The sequence below is a fragment of the Cebus imitator genome, unplaced genomic scaffold, assembly GCF_001604975.1.
Source record: "Cebus imitator isolate Cc_AM_T3 unplaced genomic scaffold, Cebus_imitator-1.0 Scaffold87, whole genome shotgun sequence".
Lineage (NCBI taxonomy): Eukaryota > Metazoa > Chordata > Mammalia > Primates > Cebidae > Cebus > Cebus imitator.
Window position 1 is genome coordinate 4,588,216 of NW_016107402.1, and position 12,440 is coordinate 4,600,655.

Sequence of the window (12,440 nt, forward strand, 5' to 3'; positions counted from 1 at the left end):
ATGTTGACCAGGATGGTCTCGATCTCTTGACCTCGTGATCCACCCGCCTCGGCCTCCCAAAGTGCTGGGATTACAGGCTTGAGCCACCGCGCCCGACAGATCTGACTTTTTCCTCATTGTGTTACTTACTTTGTTCCTCCATCTCCTGAACCTCCTGTAAACTGGGACCTAGGTCCGGGATTGATGAGATGCAGATAAAACTCACTGGCCAGGTGCGGTGCCTCACTCCTGTAATCCCAGCACTTTGGGAGGCTGAGGCAGGTGGATCACCTGAGGTCGGGAGTTCAAGACCAGCCTAGCCAACATGGTGAAACCCTGTCTCTACTAAAAATACAAAAATTAGCTGGGTGTGGTGGCACACACCTGTAATCCCAGCTACTCGGGAGGCTAAGGCAAGAGAATTGCTTGAACCTGGGAGGTGGAGGTTTCAATGAGCTGAGATCGTGCCATTGTACTCCAGCCTGGGCAACAGAGTGAGACGTCTGTCTTAAAAAAACAAAAACAAACAAAAAAAACTCATAAACCTTCTGGGGGTCTCCTTCTCTGATAGTCCTTCTTAGAGTGGGTAAGGCTGGCAGGTGTATGAACAAGTGTGTAGTTTTAGCACAGTGCCTGGTACAGAGGCAGTCTCAGCACATGGTGGCTGCTCCTAATATTTGTCCCTGCCTTAGGCCAGACATTTTATTCCAGTGTTTGTTCCTGGGAACCTGTTACCCTGAGGCTTCTCCTGGACTGGCCAGGCAGCCGTAGCTTTCCCCTGCTGGGGATCTGGGTCCTGGCCTGTCTTTGGCATTCCCCATCTTTCTCTCCTCCTGCCCTCAGACAACACAGGCAGTTCTACATACCGGCCGCCCCCTCGGACCCGGGAGGTGATGATCAACGGGCAGATGGTAAAGCTGAAGTACTGCTTCACCTGCAAGATGTTCCGGCCACCACGGACCTCACACTGCAGTGTTTGCGACAACTGTGTGGGTGAGTAGGATGCAGCGGGGAGGGGTGCCAGGATTCCTGAGAAAGACTGAGTCCTGGGTATGGGGGTGGTCACGCGTGGGGATGGGGTAGGCAGTGTCTGAAATACCCAAGGCTGGGCAGGAGGTCTGGTTCCCCCAGATTTGTCCTGACTGAGGACAGTCCAGGGGAGGGGCCCTCAGTGTAACGAGGGTGTTTTGACTTCAGCTCAGGGTTAGTGAATTCCTTCCCCCAGCTCTGAAGTGTTGGGTAGACAAAGAGGCCTTGAACCCTTCTCCCAAGCTTCAGCCTGGTCTTCAAGAGGTCCAAGCTCCCAGGAAACAGACAGGAACAATAACATTACAGATGTGTTTGGGCCAGAAAGAATGATTTACTGTCCAGTGGTCCAGGCCCAGCTGTACTGAGAGACTTTGATCTGATTCCCAGGGTTGGGAGAGACAAGCACCTGGGAACAGAGCTGGTGAGGTGCAGAGGATGCCACCACTGGAAATGGCTCCTGACCCCACAGCTGCCTGCAGTGGTTGTTTTGTCCCCTCTCCTTGCTCTCCAGAGGCTGTGCAGTTCAGATGGGCACCATGGATGGTCCCCTGGGAGGGTGTTGTAAGGGAAACACTGCATGAGAGGGCCCAGGTGAGCTGAGCTACAGTGACTATGCACAGTTCCCAAGGCAGTGAGCTCATCATGCCAGCTCAGTACTCCCTGAGCAAGAGAACAGCAGGGAACACCCCATGACAGCATGCAGCGAAGGGGATGATTCAGTAGGCATCATTCATCCCTGAGGAGCTACCCTGCCCATCCCTTGCAAAGGGTGTTAGCCTTGGCATGAGGCCTGCAATGAGCTTGTGACCCAGATTGCCACAAGGACTTTCTCTACCAGTCAGGGTGTGCCTCTACCCCAAGGGACAATGTGCAGGTGAGCTCAGCCCTTTGACCTGGCCTGATGTGCTGGCTGGCTGTGAACTACATTGCAGCCCAGTCCCTTTCTGGGCCACTAGTCCTAGAGCAGGGGACGGGGTCATTGGCTGTTAGCGTGTGGCTGGGATGGTAGGCCGGGTGACAAGTACTTTTGTGAGTCTTTGTGCCGGCACTGTTCTGGATCCTGGGGAGTCAGCATGGTGTGAGGCCAGCACAGCCCCCTTGCCTATGGAGCTTACAGTCAAGTAGGGCTGATTGGCCAATCTGGTAATTATAAATAAGCATAGAAACACACATGGACAGAGTGTTACAAAAGAGAAGCAATGGGGCAGATAACAGGGGCCCCCTACCTAGTCTGGGATTGGAAGAGACTTTCTTAAGGAGGTGGCTTTGCAGCTGAGACATGAAGGAGGAGTTACAGTTAAGCAGGTAAAGAGACAGGAGAGAGTGTGTCAGGCAGTGGGAACCAGAAGCAGGTGTGTCCGAGGCCTGGGAGCCAGCTGGTGCTGCGAGAGTGAAAGGGTAGGAGAGCCCAGCCAGCCATGGGTGAGGCCGCCGAATGCCTGTGCTGGCTGCAGACCAGCCCACACTAACCCATTGCCCCTTGCCCTTGTCCAGAACGATTTGACCATCACTGCCCCTGGGTAGGCAACTGTGTGGGGAGACGGAACTATCGCTTCTTCTACGCGTTTATTCTCTCCCTCTCATTCCTGACGGCCTTCATCTTTGCCTGTGTGGTCACCCACCTGACGTTGCGTGAGTTGCGGGTGAGGGCAGCGGGGAGTGGGAGGGGCCAGCCACCAAGCTCAAGGGTCAGCAAGCTTCAGCGGTCACTGTTCCTCTGAGCTGGTCCTCTCCTGTTTCTTCCTCCCAGGCTCTCAGGGAAGCAACTTCCTTTCCACTCTGAAGGAGACACCAGCAAGATATCCTTTGTCAGCTAGAGGATACTCCAGTGGAAACTGAGGTCCTTTCAATGGGTGGGTCCCATGCCTCATCATCTATTCAGAGGGGACCAGGATACAGCCCACATTTGTCCTCTAGAATCCAATGTACCAGCCTTCTGTTGATACCCAGGCAAGAGCTGATCCTAAATGGGGCATTGTAGGGCTGGAGGGGGATCCCCATTTTCAGGGGCTTAGAAGAGAATGTATCCCTTAACATGCCAAGCTCCCTGGACCGTGTCATGCCTGAGGCTCTTTGTGATTAGAACCCTCAGTTTTCTCTGCGGTCCATCGCCCTGACCTTGCCTGGCTCTTGAGTGGGGTGCTGACCCTTCCATGGGCCCCAGGAGGTGATCCTGCTAGAAAGTGGGGACTTGGCCACAGGAAGGTTCCAGAACTTCTCAGCTCTCTGGGTAAACAGCTCCATGGAAGGATGGGTGAGGCAGGCCAGGTGTGGCTGGGAGATTCCCCGCCCTCCTCCCATGTGGGTCCTTAACTGCACCCACCGTGCTGGAGTTGGTGATCTGCTTCTTCTCCATCTGGTCCATTCTGGGCCTCTCAGGGTTTCACACGTACCTCGTCGCCTCCAACCTGACTACTAATGAAGATGTGAGTAAACCTGGAGCCACCCCTCATTCTCGGGCAGCGCCCTCAGGAGGAGGCAGGGCTGAGGGAGCCCAGGCAGCTGAGTGCAGTCCTGACTCACGGACTGCTGGGGAAAATGTCTGTTAAGCAGCCACACACCTCCCAGTCCTCTCAGCTGGGCCCTGCTGGGTCTGATGCAGGCTTTTGAGACCTCTGCATGCTTCACTCTCTGTGTGCAGGCCCCCGAGGCCCCAGGTTGCTTTTCTCCACAGCCCACAGGAGGCAGTACTCACACCACAACATGCATGTTTGGCTGGCACATGACCACTTAAAAAATTCTTTCCGTTCCTGTCATCTCTTTGGGTCCTTTTGTCAAGCCTGAGGCAGAAAGAACAGGGATGCTTTTTTCCCATTTGATGACTGAGAGACATGTCCCATGTCTGGGAGGTTACACAGCTGGGAAGGGTCAGAGCCAAGGTTGGTGCCCAGTCACAGGTACGCTCTCCCTTTTCCACACTGCCCCGGTCAGCAGCAAAGCTGAGGCTGTTCTGCGGGTGTCACTGGCCTATCTTGGCTGCCCCTCTCAATCTGCACGCCTGGGAGAGACAGGGTACAGGCCAGTGGGGCTCCCTTGGCCCTCCCTACCTGCCACCCTGCAGACTGCCACCAACAAGCATTGTTTGACGTGCCCAGCCCTGGCCAGACCCGACCTCCCCTCCTCATCCTCCAAACACTAAAAAACCAAATGAGAGCACCTGTGTCCGGGCCCACTATCTGGTACTTACCAGCAGCCCATCATCCAACAGAAGATACGTTCCCTGACCTCATCCTCTCATTCCGGGAAACAAAACTTAACACACGTGGCAGGGCACCGTGTGCTAGGTGATGGTGACAGCAGAAATGACATCAGCCAGCATCTCCCGCAGTAGCTTCTTGGGTGCCAGTTCTGCAGCACATTACCAGAGGTTAAAGAGAAAGGAGTGTATGGCCACATAGGTGTAGAATACTCTGGGTTAAAGCCAAGCAGGAATTCTTCATTGCCAAACTCCCCAGTGCCTTTAATAGCTGGCTTCACAGAGCTAGAGAATCTGGCAGGAATTAATCTAATGTCCCAGCAATGGCATCTGAGAATTAGTATTATTTTCCCTATTTTCCACATGAGGACTCAGGCTTAGAGAAGTGGTGATCTCTAAGGTCCAGGTTATGCAGCCAGTGAGTAGCAGGGCTGGGGCTCACGGGGCAGGTCAGCCCTCGACTTGTGCCCCTGCACTATCCTCCTTCAGAAGCGGCTGCCCAGAGAAGGGAGGAATCATCCAAAACGTTTCCTCTGGATGCTTCTCGCGGGCTCTGCTCTGCCATCTCCTCTTTGGGGCCTCCTAATCTCTGCCAGGGGTTCCCTCACATCCTCATTGAATGGTACACATGAAAGACATATCCCCTTCTCTAACCAGAATTGGTTTCAAAATTGGCCAGCTGTCCCGAGCCTCCAGACCTCCCTCCTAGAAAAGTGAAGCAAAAGGAGGTACTTGACCCAGGCCTCCTTCCTGCTTGCAGATCAAAGGCTCGTGGTCCAGCAAGAGGGGCGGTGAGGCCTCTGTCAACCCCTACAGCCATAAAAGTATTATCACCAACTGCTGCGCTGTGCTCTGTGGCCCCCTACCTCCCAGGTAAGAGAGCAGGGCACAGAAGAGGGGTCACAGGGCCAGGCCTGGCCAATGGGGGGTGGCCCTTGAGTCCACACCTCTCAAAGTGTTCCTGGATATCAGACGACCTCCCCCCACACCCCAGATGCCCTCTGTCCACCCACCCTGCTGAATGCATGAGGGCATTTGTCACATGAAGGAATTCCATGGAGAATTGTTATTAATCACATGCTCATTGTAGAAAAAAATTAAGTACAAAATGTAAAAGAGAAGAGCATTGGATAGGACATGTAATCCTGCTCCCTGGAGTTTAACCACCATGCTGCTTCGGCCACGCTTGAGTCACACTGCCCTTCCGGTTGCCCATTGCCTGGACTGGGTGGTGACTCCATCCTCTCCTGGCAGTAGGAACCCTGGGGACTCAGCCCTGCCGGACGCTCCCTGTTCATCCGACACCAGGGGGCACCAGAGCTCCAGAATGGGGATTGAATTGCTGTGGGTACTGCCAGGACAAGTCATCCCCACACTGTCATGTCCCCCCACCCCACCCAGTGTCCCTGTCACCCAGCCTGCCTAGAGGGGAAAGGAACATAGGAATCTCATAGCCACCAAATACCTATTCATCCTTGCTTTCCCCCTCACCTGCAGCCTGGCTTCTTGGCAGCCAAACAGACAGGTGGGCCAGTTGGAATTAGTAGTGAATAATTTGTGGCCAAAAGCTAGGTGGCCAGAGGGCAGAGAGAGGCCTGCCAGAGGTAAGGGTCTTGGGCCTCCAGATGGGGAGCAGCTCTCTTTTCCTCAGCCTTTCTCAGCCTGGGCCTTTGCTTGGCTGAGAGATATACTCTACCGTCCCGCCCCTGGCCTGGAGCCTTGGTGTCGGGCAGGGCCCTCACGTATCCCCCTTGTGTTTTGGAAGCCTGATTGACCGGAGGGGATTTGTGCAGTCCGACACTGTGTTGCCCTCACCAAGCAGAAGCGATGAGCCAGCCTGCAGAGCCAAGCCTGACGCCAGCATGGTAGGAGGCCACCCCTGACCACAGCTCAGTACTTGCCACCTGCTGGCCTGTCTGCCCCTCCGCACTCAGCTGCCGGGACCCTCCCTGTTCCATCCAAGGGAAGCAGAACTGCCAAAGACTCACGTCTTTTCGTATTTATTTCCCACCCCGCGTGGCTTTCCCTGAACTGTTCTGTGGCTGTGCCCTCTGCTCCCCAAACCCAGGTTCCCACAGCCTTGGGCCCTAGGTCCTCCAAGCTGATCAGTGCCAGAAGAGGCCAGAGCCTCTGGAGGCCACCCAGGGAACCACACCAAGTCCTTGCCTGTGCCAGGCGAGCCCTGTGTGAGTGAGGCTGTGAACTGAGCGTGAGGCTTCCCAGGTGGGAGAATTGCTTGGGCCTTGCTTAGCCAGGGTCCTCAGGGTGAAGCGGGACTGATGAGTGGTCAGCTCTGGACAGTGGGCTGTGGAGAGGAAGCCTCCCTGCATTGCTTGGTCTGTGGGCTCCTCCATTCTCTTGGTGATGATACTTGTTCTTTCTTCTGTGGGAGTTTTTGGTGAATTCTGGGGGTTTTTTCCCCTTTTTTTTTATGGAGTTGGCCAATAGGATAGAGCTGGGGTTCCAGTAGAGAAGGCAGGGTTGGTAGTGGGTGGGGGCAGTCTGTATCAGATGAAGGTGAATGGGCCAGCCAGGCACCCTCAGCCTCAGCTCCTTTGCAGTTCCTGGTCAGCACCATGGAAGTGGGAGCCTGATCCTTCCCCTGCCCTCGAAGAGCTCTTTAAGGGATCCCAGCCTGCCCCCCCACCTCTCGCCCACGCCAGGTCGGGGGATGGCTGGGTTATGCTCATGCTGGCAATACTTGAAACGGGTTTATTAATGCTGGGCATTTTGCACAATTTTATAGACCTCTTTTCTACGTAGTGTTTTTTAAATGGAAGAAGAAAAAGCCACATTACTGTCTGTGTAGTGCCACGTGAAGGGTTATCAGAAGGCTAGTTGGTTTTAATAAGTTTATTCCAAGAGACCTTCTGGCTGGAATGAGTGAGAGTGTGTGTGCATGTGTGTGTGTGTGTTCATGTGTGCCCTGTATGAATGTGGCTGGCTCCCACATCCCCTGGGCTGCCCCCTGCCCCATCCCCTTTGAATGTCAGAAGCACCTTGAGCCAGGAGGATGGGGACACAAGAAAGAACCCTGGGCTCCCACTGGGGCTCAGCCCAGCCTCCTATCTTTCCTTCCTCTGTGGACTTCACACGGCCATTGTCTGGGGACTCTGCCATTCCCCCAGCCCTGCCCTCCAGCCCCCCGGTGAGGCTTCCAGCTGGGACCTGCTCAGACTGGCTGAGCCTGGGTGTGGTGGGTGGGGTGATGGCTCTCAGGAGCGGCTGCCATTCTACAAGCCACATCCCCTCCTCTGAGCTCTGAGTATGGGACTCAGTGCCAGGGGCTGGAAGACAAGGTGTTTCTGCCAAGCAGGGACCTCCAATCAGAGAAAAGGAAGGAAGGTACAGGATGAGCCAGGAGGCGAGTGAAGGTTGACCTAAGTCTGCGCCAAAAACTCAGAGGATGTTTTTCCTCTGCTGGGAGCTGTAATTTCTTATCAAAATAGATATTGTCCCACCATCCCCCTCCTTGGCCCTTCAAGTGGGCTGAAGCTCTTGGAAAATGACATAGAAAGTCCCCAGATTTTGCCCTTCTCACTCCAGAGGCTAGTGGTCACAGACAGCTGGGAATGGCAGCCACAGAGGGTCCCCTCTGGGAGAAACAGCTTCGCCCCAGCCTCAGGGCTCTGGGCCATCACTGCAGTGGCCCTGGGAGGTGAGGAAGAAGCTGGCTAGAGCAGGGGGCTCCTACCTACTTTTTATTTAAGCCAGTATTCTCTGTTCTTGCTTGTAATAAAACTTTAGTTTGTAAGAGTTGATTTGCTTTGGTTTGGTTTTTGTTTGCTTTTCCTTTGCTGAGGCCCCAGCTGACCGCCATCTGTTCTTTCAGACAAATTTGGTTCTTTCCTGGGGAGACAGTGAGAAGGCAGGCAGACCAGTGATGCGGCTGCATTTTCCCTCACCTGGCTAGAGCTCTGTCCACTGGAGATGGAGCAGTGAGGGCTGTGGCTGAGCCCCCATGGTCACATGAAAAGAGGCCATGCTGTTCCCTCTTCCCCACCTCCACTTTCCCCTGCCTCAGGGGCTTGGAGACTCCCAAATTCTTCCCTACTGCCTTTCCACTCTGATCCCCAGTGAGTGCTCAGCTAAGAAAACACTGGAGACGGTAGATTCCAGTGTGAGAGCCAGAGCTTCCCTGGCACCACCTCCCACCTGGGCAGCAGGGCCCAGCCAGACAACTCATAACACTGGCCCACCTCTCTGGTATCTCCCTCAGGAGGACACCTGTCAGGATTTTGCCATCTCCTGCACAGCCTGAGGGAGCTAACAGGCCTCTTTGCAGAGGGTTAGCTGGTAAGACTGTTTCTCCCCTGTCGGCCAGCACTGCCCGCTCCCCTCACACACCATCTCATCTTCATTGCATGCCTCGCCCACCCCATGGAGCCCATCCATCTGTCTGGTGTGTGGTGTGGTGTGTGTGCTGGCGCTGGAAGGGTCCCAGGGATCCCCACTGAGCAGAAGGATTGGGATGTGGGGTAAGGCTAAGAGCCCAGCCCCGCTGTGGACTGAGAAAGTAGCTTTGTGCAGAGCAGACCTCCAGCTGGAAGAGGAGATGGAGGGTGAGGCTGGGGAGAGGATGGCGAACCTGCCTGGAGGTGCTTGGTCTGGGCTGGTGGGTCCTGGTATGCAGGGGCCGCGGGTCACTAACACTCTGTCCTGGCTTTCTGTCCCGCTGTGCTTTCTCTCACCTGCCCGTTTTCTCTCCTGCTTCGTTGCCTGCTGCCCAAGCCTTGGCCCTTCTCTGGGGGAGAGGCAGGTGCTGTGGCAGCACCTGTCCCCACCACCAGGGCCCCTGCAGGCCACCTCCCTCCTCCTAATCCCGCTAACCCTCTCTCTTCTCCTTCTTTGCTGTCCTGCCGGGGATCTCCAGTGTGTGCGGGGGCTTAAGGACCTCCTGAGGACCGCTGCTCTCTGCCTCTCCAGGAGTGGCCTGGGGGGAGCCAGGCACCCGGCACCTCCACCTGCCTAACCTGTGGCCGGTCTGCCACCATCTGTGCCTACAGGGTCTGCCCCCCAGCCTGCCCAGCCTGTGTGCTCTCTAGGGCCCCCCATAGGGGACAGGGGCTGGCCTCTTTGCCCCACCCTCACTCCATGCCGGCCAGAGTGTAGAAAGCCATAACGCAGCCATCAGCACAATAATGTGACTCTATGCTGAGACGCTCCCTCTCTCATCCACTGACTTTACCTTCCCTGGATTTGTGAGGTGTCAAGACTCTAGGAATCTTGCCTTACAGCCTGCCCCTCCACCCCCCTAGATCACACTAGCCATAGTCAAGCCCAGCAGGTTTCCTCTGGAACCAGCTGGGCTGTTGATGGTGGATGACGCTGCTGAACAAGTTTGGTGACTGTTCTAAGCACAACTGGCTTGACACTGTTCCCACGGCCTGTCCACCTCCCCCACAACCCTCCACCGGAGTAGGTAGGATGCAGAGAGAGTGCTTGCATCCTTTGCTCTAGGCACTGAGGGCTGAGCTAGCTGTGCACAGCCCCATGCTCTTCAGGGGAACTAAAGAAAGAAAACAGCTGGGCCAAGGAAAATCAGCTGAGCCCAGGGCTGCGGGCTGCTTGTCTGCTCTCCTGTACCTTTTTTTTAACCAAAATAAAGATTCCCCTCTTCTTGCCACACCTTTGGCTGTCTGGTGCCACCTTTACTTTGGGGCCTGGGGATGGGACCTGCAGCAGGCGTGCGGAACATCTGGCTTCCCCTCACTCCCAGCTTTGTTCGAGCTGGCCAGTGTGCTCTAGAGATTTAAAAGCGCAATGAAGCCAGAAAGGACACGGGAAAAGTGGCTGACACCCTTTTCGCTCTGTGCCTCCAGAATTTCTGATCTCAATTCCAGAGACCGCCCAGCCCTAGCTGACCTCTGAATTCTGAAAGGTCCTAGCCCAGGCTGAGACAGAGGGTTTAACTCATTTGGGACTGCCATAGCCATGAACCGAACCAGCCCAGGGTACCAATCTCATGAACCTTCACTCTCCCCAGCTGCTGCCTCACATCAAGACACACACATGTGCATACACTGTACTATGGGCTAAAAAGTAGTTAGCACTCCCATTCAGCAAGGGCTTGCTGAGCCCCAAGCCCATTTTCTCATCTGAACCTTTGAAGATGATGTCAGCCTTTTTACAGATGAGGGAACTGAGACTCAGGGAAGAAACAGGAGCTGCCCAAGGTCACCTAGCTGGCAAAGCAGCAAATCCTGGGTCGGAACCTGATCTCTGCCCTGAGCTCTGACCCATCTGCACTACCCAAGAAATGAATACAGCGGTGGGAGGATGAGATCTTGGATAAACCCTAAAATTAGAGAATGTCATAGCCAGTAGAGGGCTTAGAGTTGATCTGGGCCAGCCTCCTTGTTTTACTGATGGGGAAATTGAAGCCCAGAGGCAGGAAGGGACCTGCCCAAGGCCTTATAACAGAGCTGGGATGCAGTTCCACACCTGACCTCATTCCATTCTCTCTCCATAAATTCCACACTGTCTCCTAGACTGGACGGGTTTAGGAGATGTGGGATACTCTGAACAGCAGTGCCTTGAGGAGAAAAAGACTCAGAACCACTGAATCACTCAAAAGTAATGTAGGCTACTCTGGGGACACTGCCTGTGGGGTCACCCTGCTCCACACGGAGCAATTTAAAAAATAGAAGTCATTTAATATCCCTTCCCAAAGGTAACTAGTAGAGTGAGCTCTTGGCTAGGTAACTGGACTTTTGTTCACAACTATCCAGTGGAAAAAGGTGCTAGAGCTTCCTCTGGCCGCCTGTTTAATTTGATCATTCCAAGATGGAAATGTTTCTTAGGAAGTTCTTTCTAGAGTCTACCTGGAGTCCCTCCCACTGCTATCAGGGCCCTGTCCTCTGTCCCCAGTGGCGGTAGATAGCAAGTGCTTGCTGCCTTCATCACAACTACTCAAAGCCTATTGCCAGCTAAGAAGGATTGGTTGACTGTGAGGCCAGAGCCCCTGAGATGCTCTGCTGACCCATTCTGGTAGGCTGGTTGCTCACTCTTCAGGAGGGTGAGGAAGTAGCAGGCGGGATGAGGAAAGCCCCTTTGGGCTGCAACCCCAGCTCCTGTCCTGCTGACTCAGACAGCTGACTGTGGAGCTCTGTGCCCTGCCAGGGCCTGCTGCCTCCTGCCCGTCTGAGCTCCTGAACTTGGGAAATGGAGGCCCGGAGGCAAAGGGAGGTTCCTGAGACAGGAACTGAGTCAGGATCAACAGGCCAGAGCGGGCAGGAGGTGTCAGGCAGCCTGGCTCCCAGATGCACCCCTGAGCTCCAGCAGGGGAGGAGTAGGAATGACAGGGCTTCCGTGCCCTTGCTCATGGCTATGCTGGGGGTGTGAACCACCACCAGGTCCCTGGCTTAAGTGGCAGGAAGCAAATGCTCCCTCCCTGGATTCAGAAGCTCCAAAGTTCCTGGACCTGCCAGGCCCTGCCTTCCACGTTCCCAGTGTCCTGGGATTTCCAGCTTTCCCCCAGGACTTGGGGAAGCCCTGGCTGGATGACTAGCACAAAGAAAGGTCCCTGAGGTTCCAGGTCCTGCTGAGGTCACAGGAATGTCCCAGATCAAGCTTGTCCAACCCACAGCCCACAGGCTGCATGCGGCTTTGAATGGAGCCCAACACAAATTAGTAAACTTTTTAAAAACATGAGATTTTTTTTGCAATATATACATTTTTTTTAGCTCATCAGCTATATACAGTGTTAGTGTATTTTATGTGTGGCCCAAGACAATTCTTCCGATGTGGCCCAGGGAAGCCAAAACATTGGACACTCCTGTTCTAGATGGAGAGGAAGGAGGCAGTACTGAGCACAATGACCATCCATCTGGAGAAAGAAGGCTATAGGCAAACTGCCTCCTCTCCTCTGCAGACACCCAGCTGGGAAGGTCTGGCCTTTGGCTAAGTCCTGGCTTAGGGTACTTCCTCATTTCACAGAACCTAACTCTGTGTTAGTGCTTTGTGAGTACATGTTTATCATAATAAAGTTGACGAGATATTTTCACATGATAATAATCATTGCCATCTGGCCAGGCACGGTGGCTCATGTCTGTAATTCCAGCACTTTGGGAGGCTGAGACAGGTGGATCACTTGAACTCAGGAGTTCGAGACCAGTCTGGGCAACATGGTGAAACCCTGTCTCTGCTTAAAAAAAAAAAAATTACAAAATTAGCTGGGTGTGGTGCACGCCTGTAATCCCAGCTACTCGAAGGCTGAGGCAGGAAAATTGCTTCA

At 54.4% G+C, this 12,440-nt stretch overlaps 1 protein-coding gene across 4 annotated transcripts in view; it reads left to right on the top strand.

Annotated features, from left to right (window-relative positions):
* Window positions 1-9,833, top strand: part of ZDHHC18 (zinc finger DHHC-type palmitoyltransferase 18) — a 30,331-nt gene extending 20,498 nt beyond the window's left edge. The window contains exons 3-10 of one of the 4 annotated variants that reach the window (XM_017534812.2): window positions 823-972; window positions 2,503-2,640; window positions 2,759-2,807; window positions 3,332-3,434; window positions 4,965-5,077; window positions 5,970-6,069; window positions 8,424-8,500; window positions 9,078-9,166. In XM_017534812.2, coding sequence (XP_017390301.1) covers window positions 823-972; window positions 2,503-2,640; window positions 2,759-2,807; window positions 3,332-3,434; window positions 4,965-5,077; window positions 5,970-6,069; window positions 8,424-8,465 — 695 coding nt within the window. In that variant the 3' untranslated portion in view covers window positions 8,466-8,500; window positions 9,078-9,166. Of the gene's footprint in view, window positions 1-822; window positions 973-2,502; window positions 2,641-2,758; window positions 2,808-3,331; window positions 3,435-4,964; window positions 5,078-5,969 lie in introns of all 4 variants that reach the window. The other 3 variants (XM_017534810.2, XM_037740695.1, XM_017534813.2) reach the window with 3 other exon arrangements.
* Window positions 9,834-12,440: the final 2,607 nt, after the last annotated feature.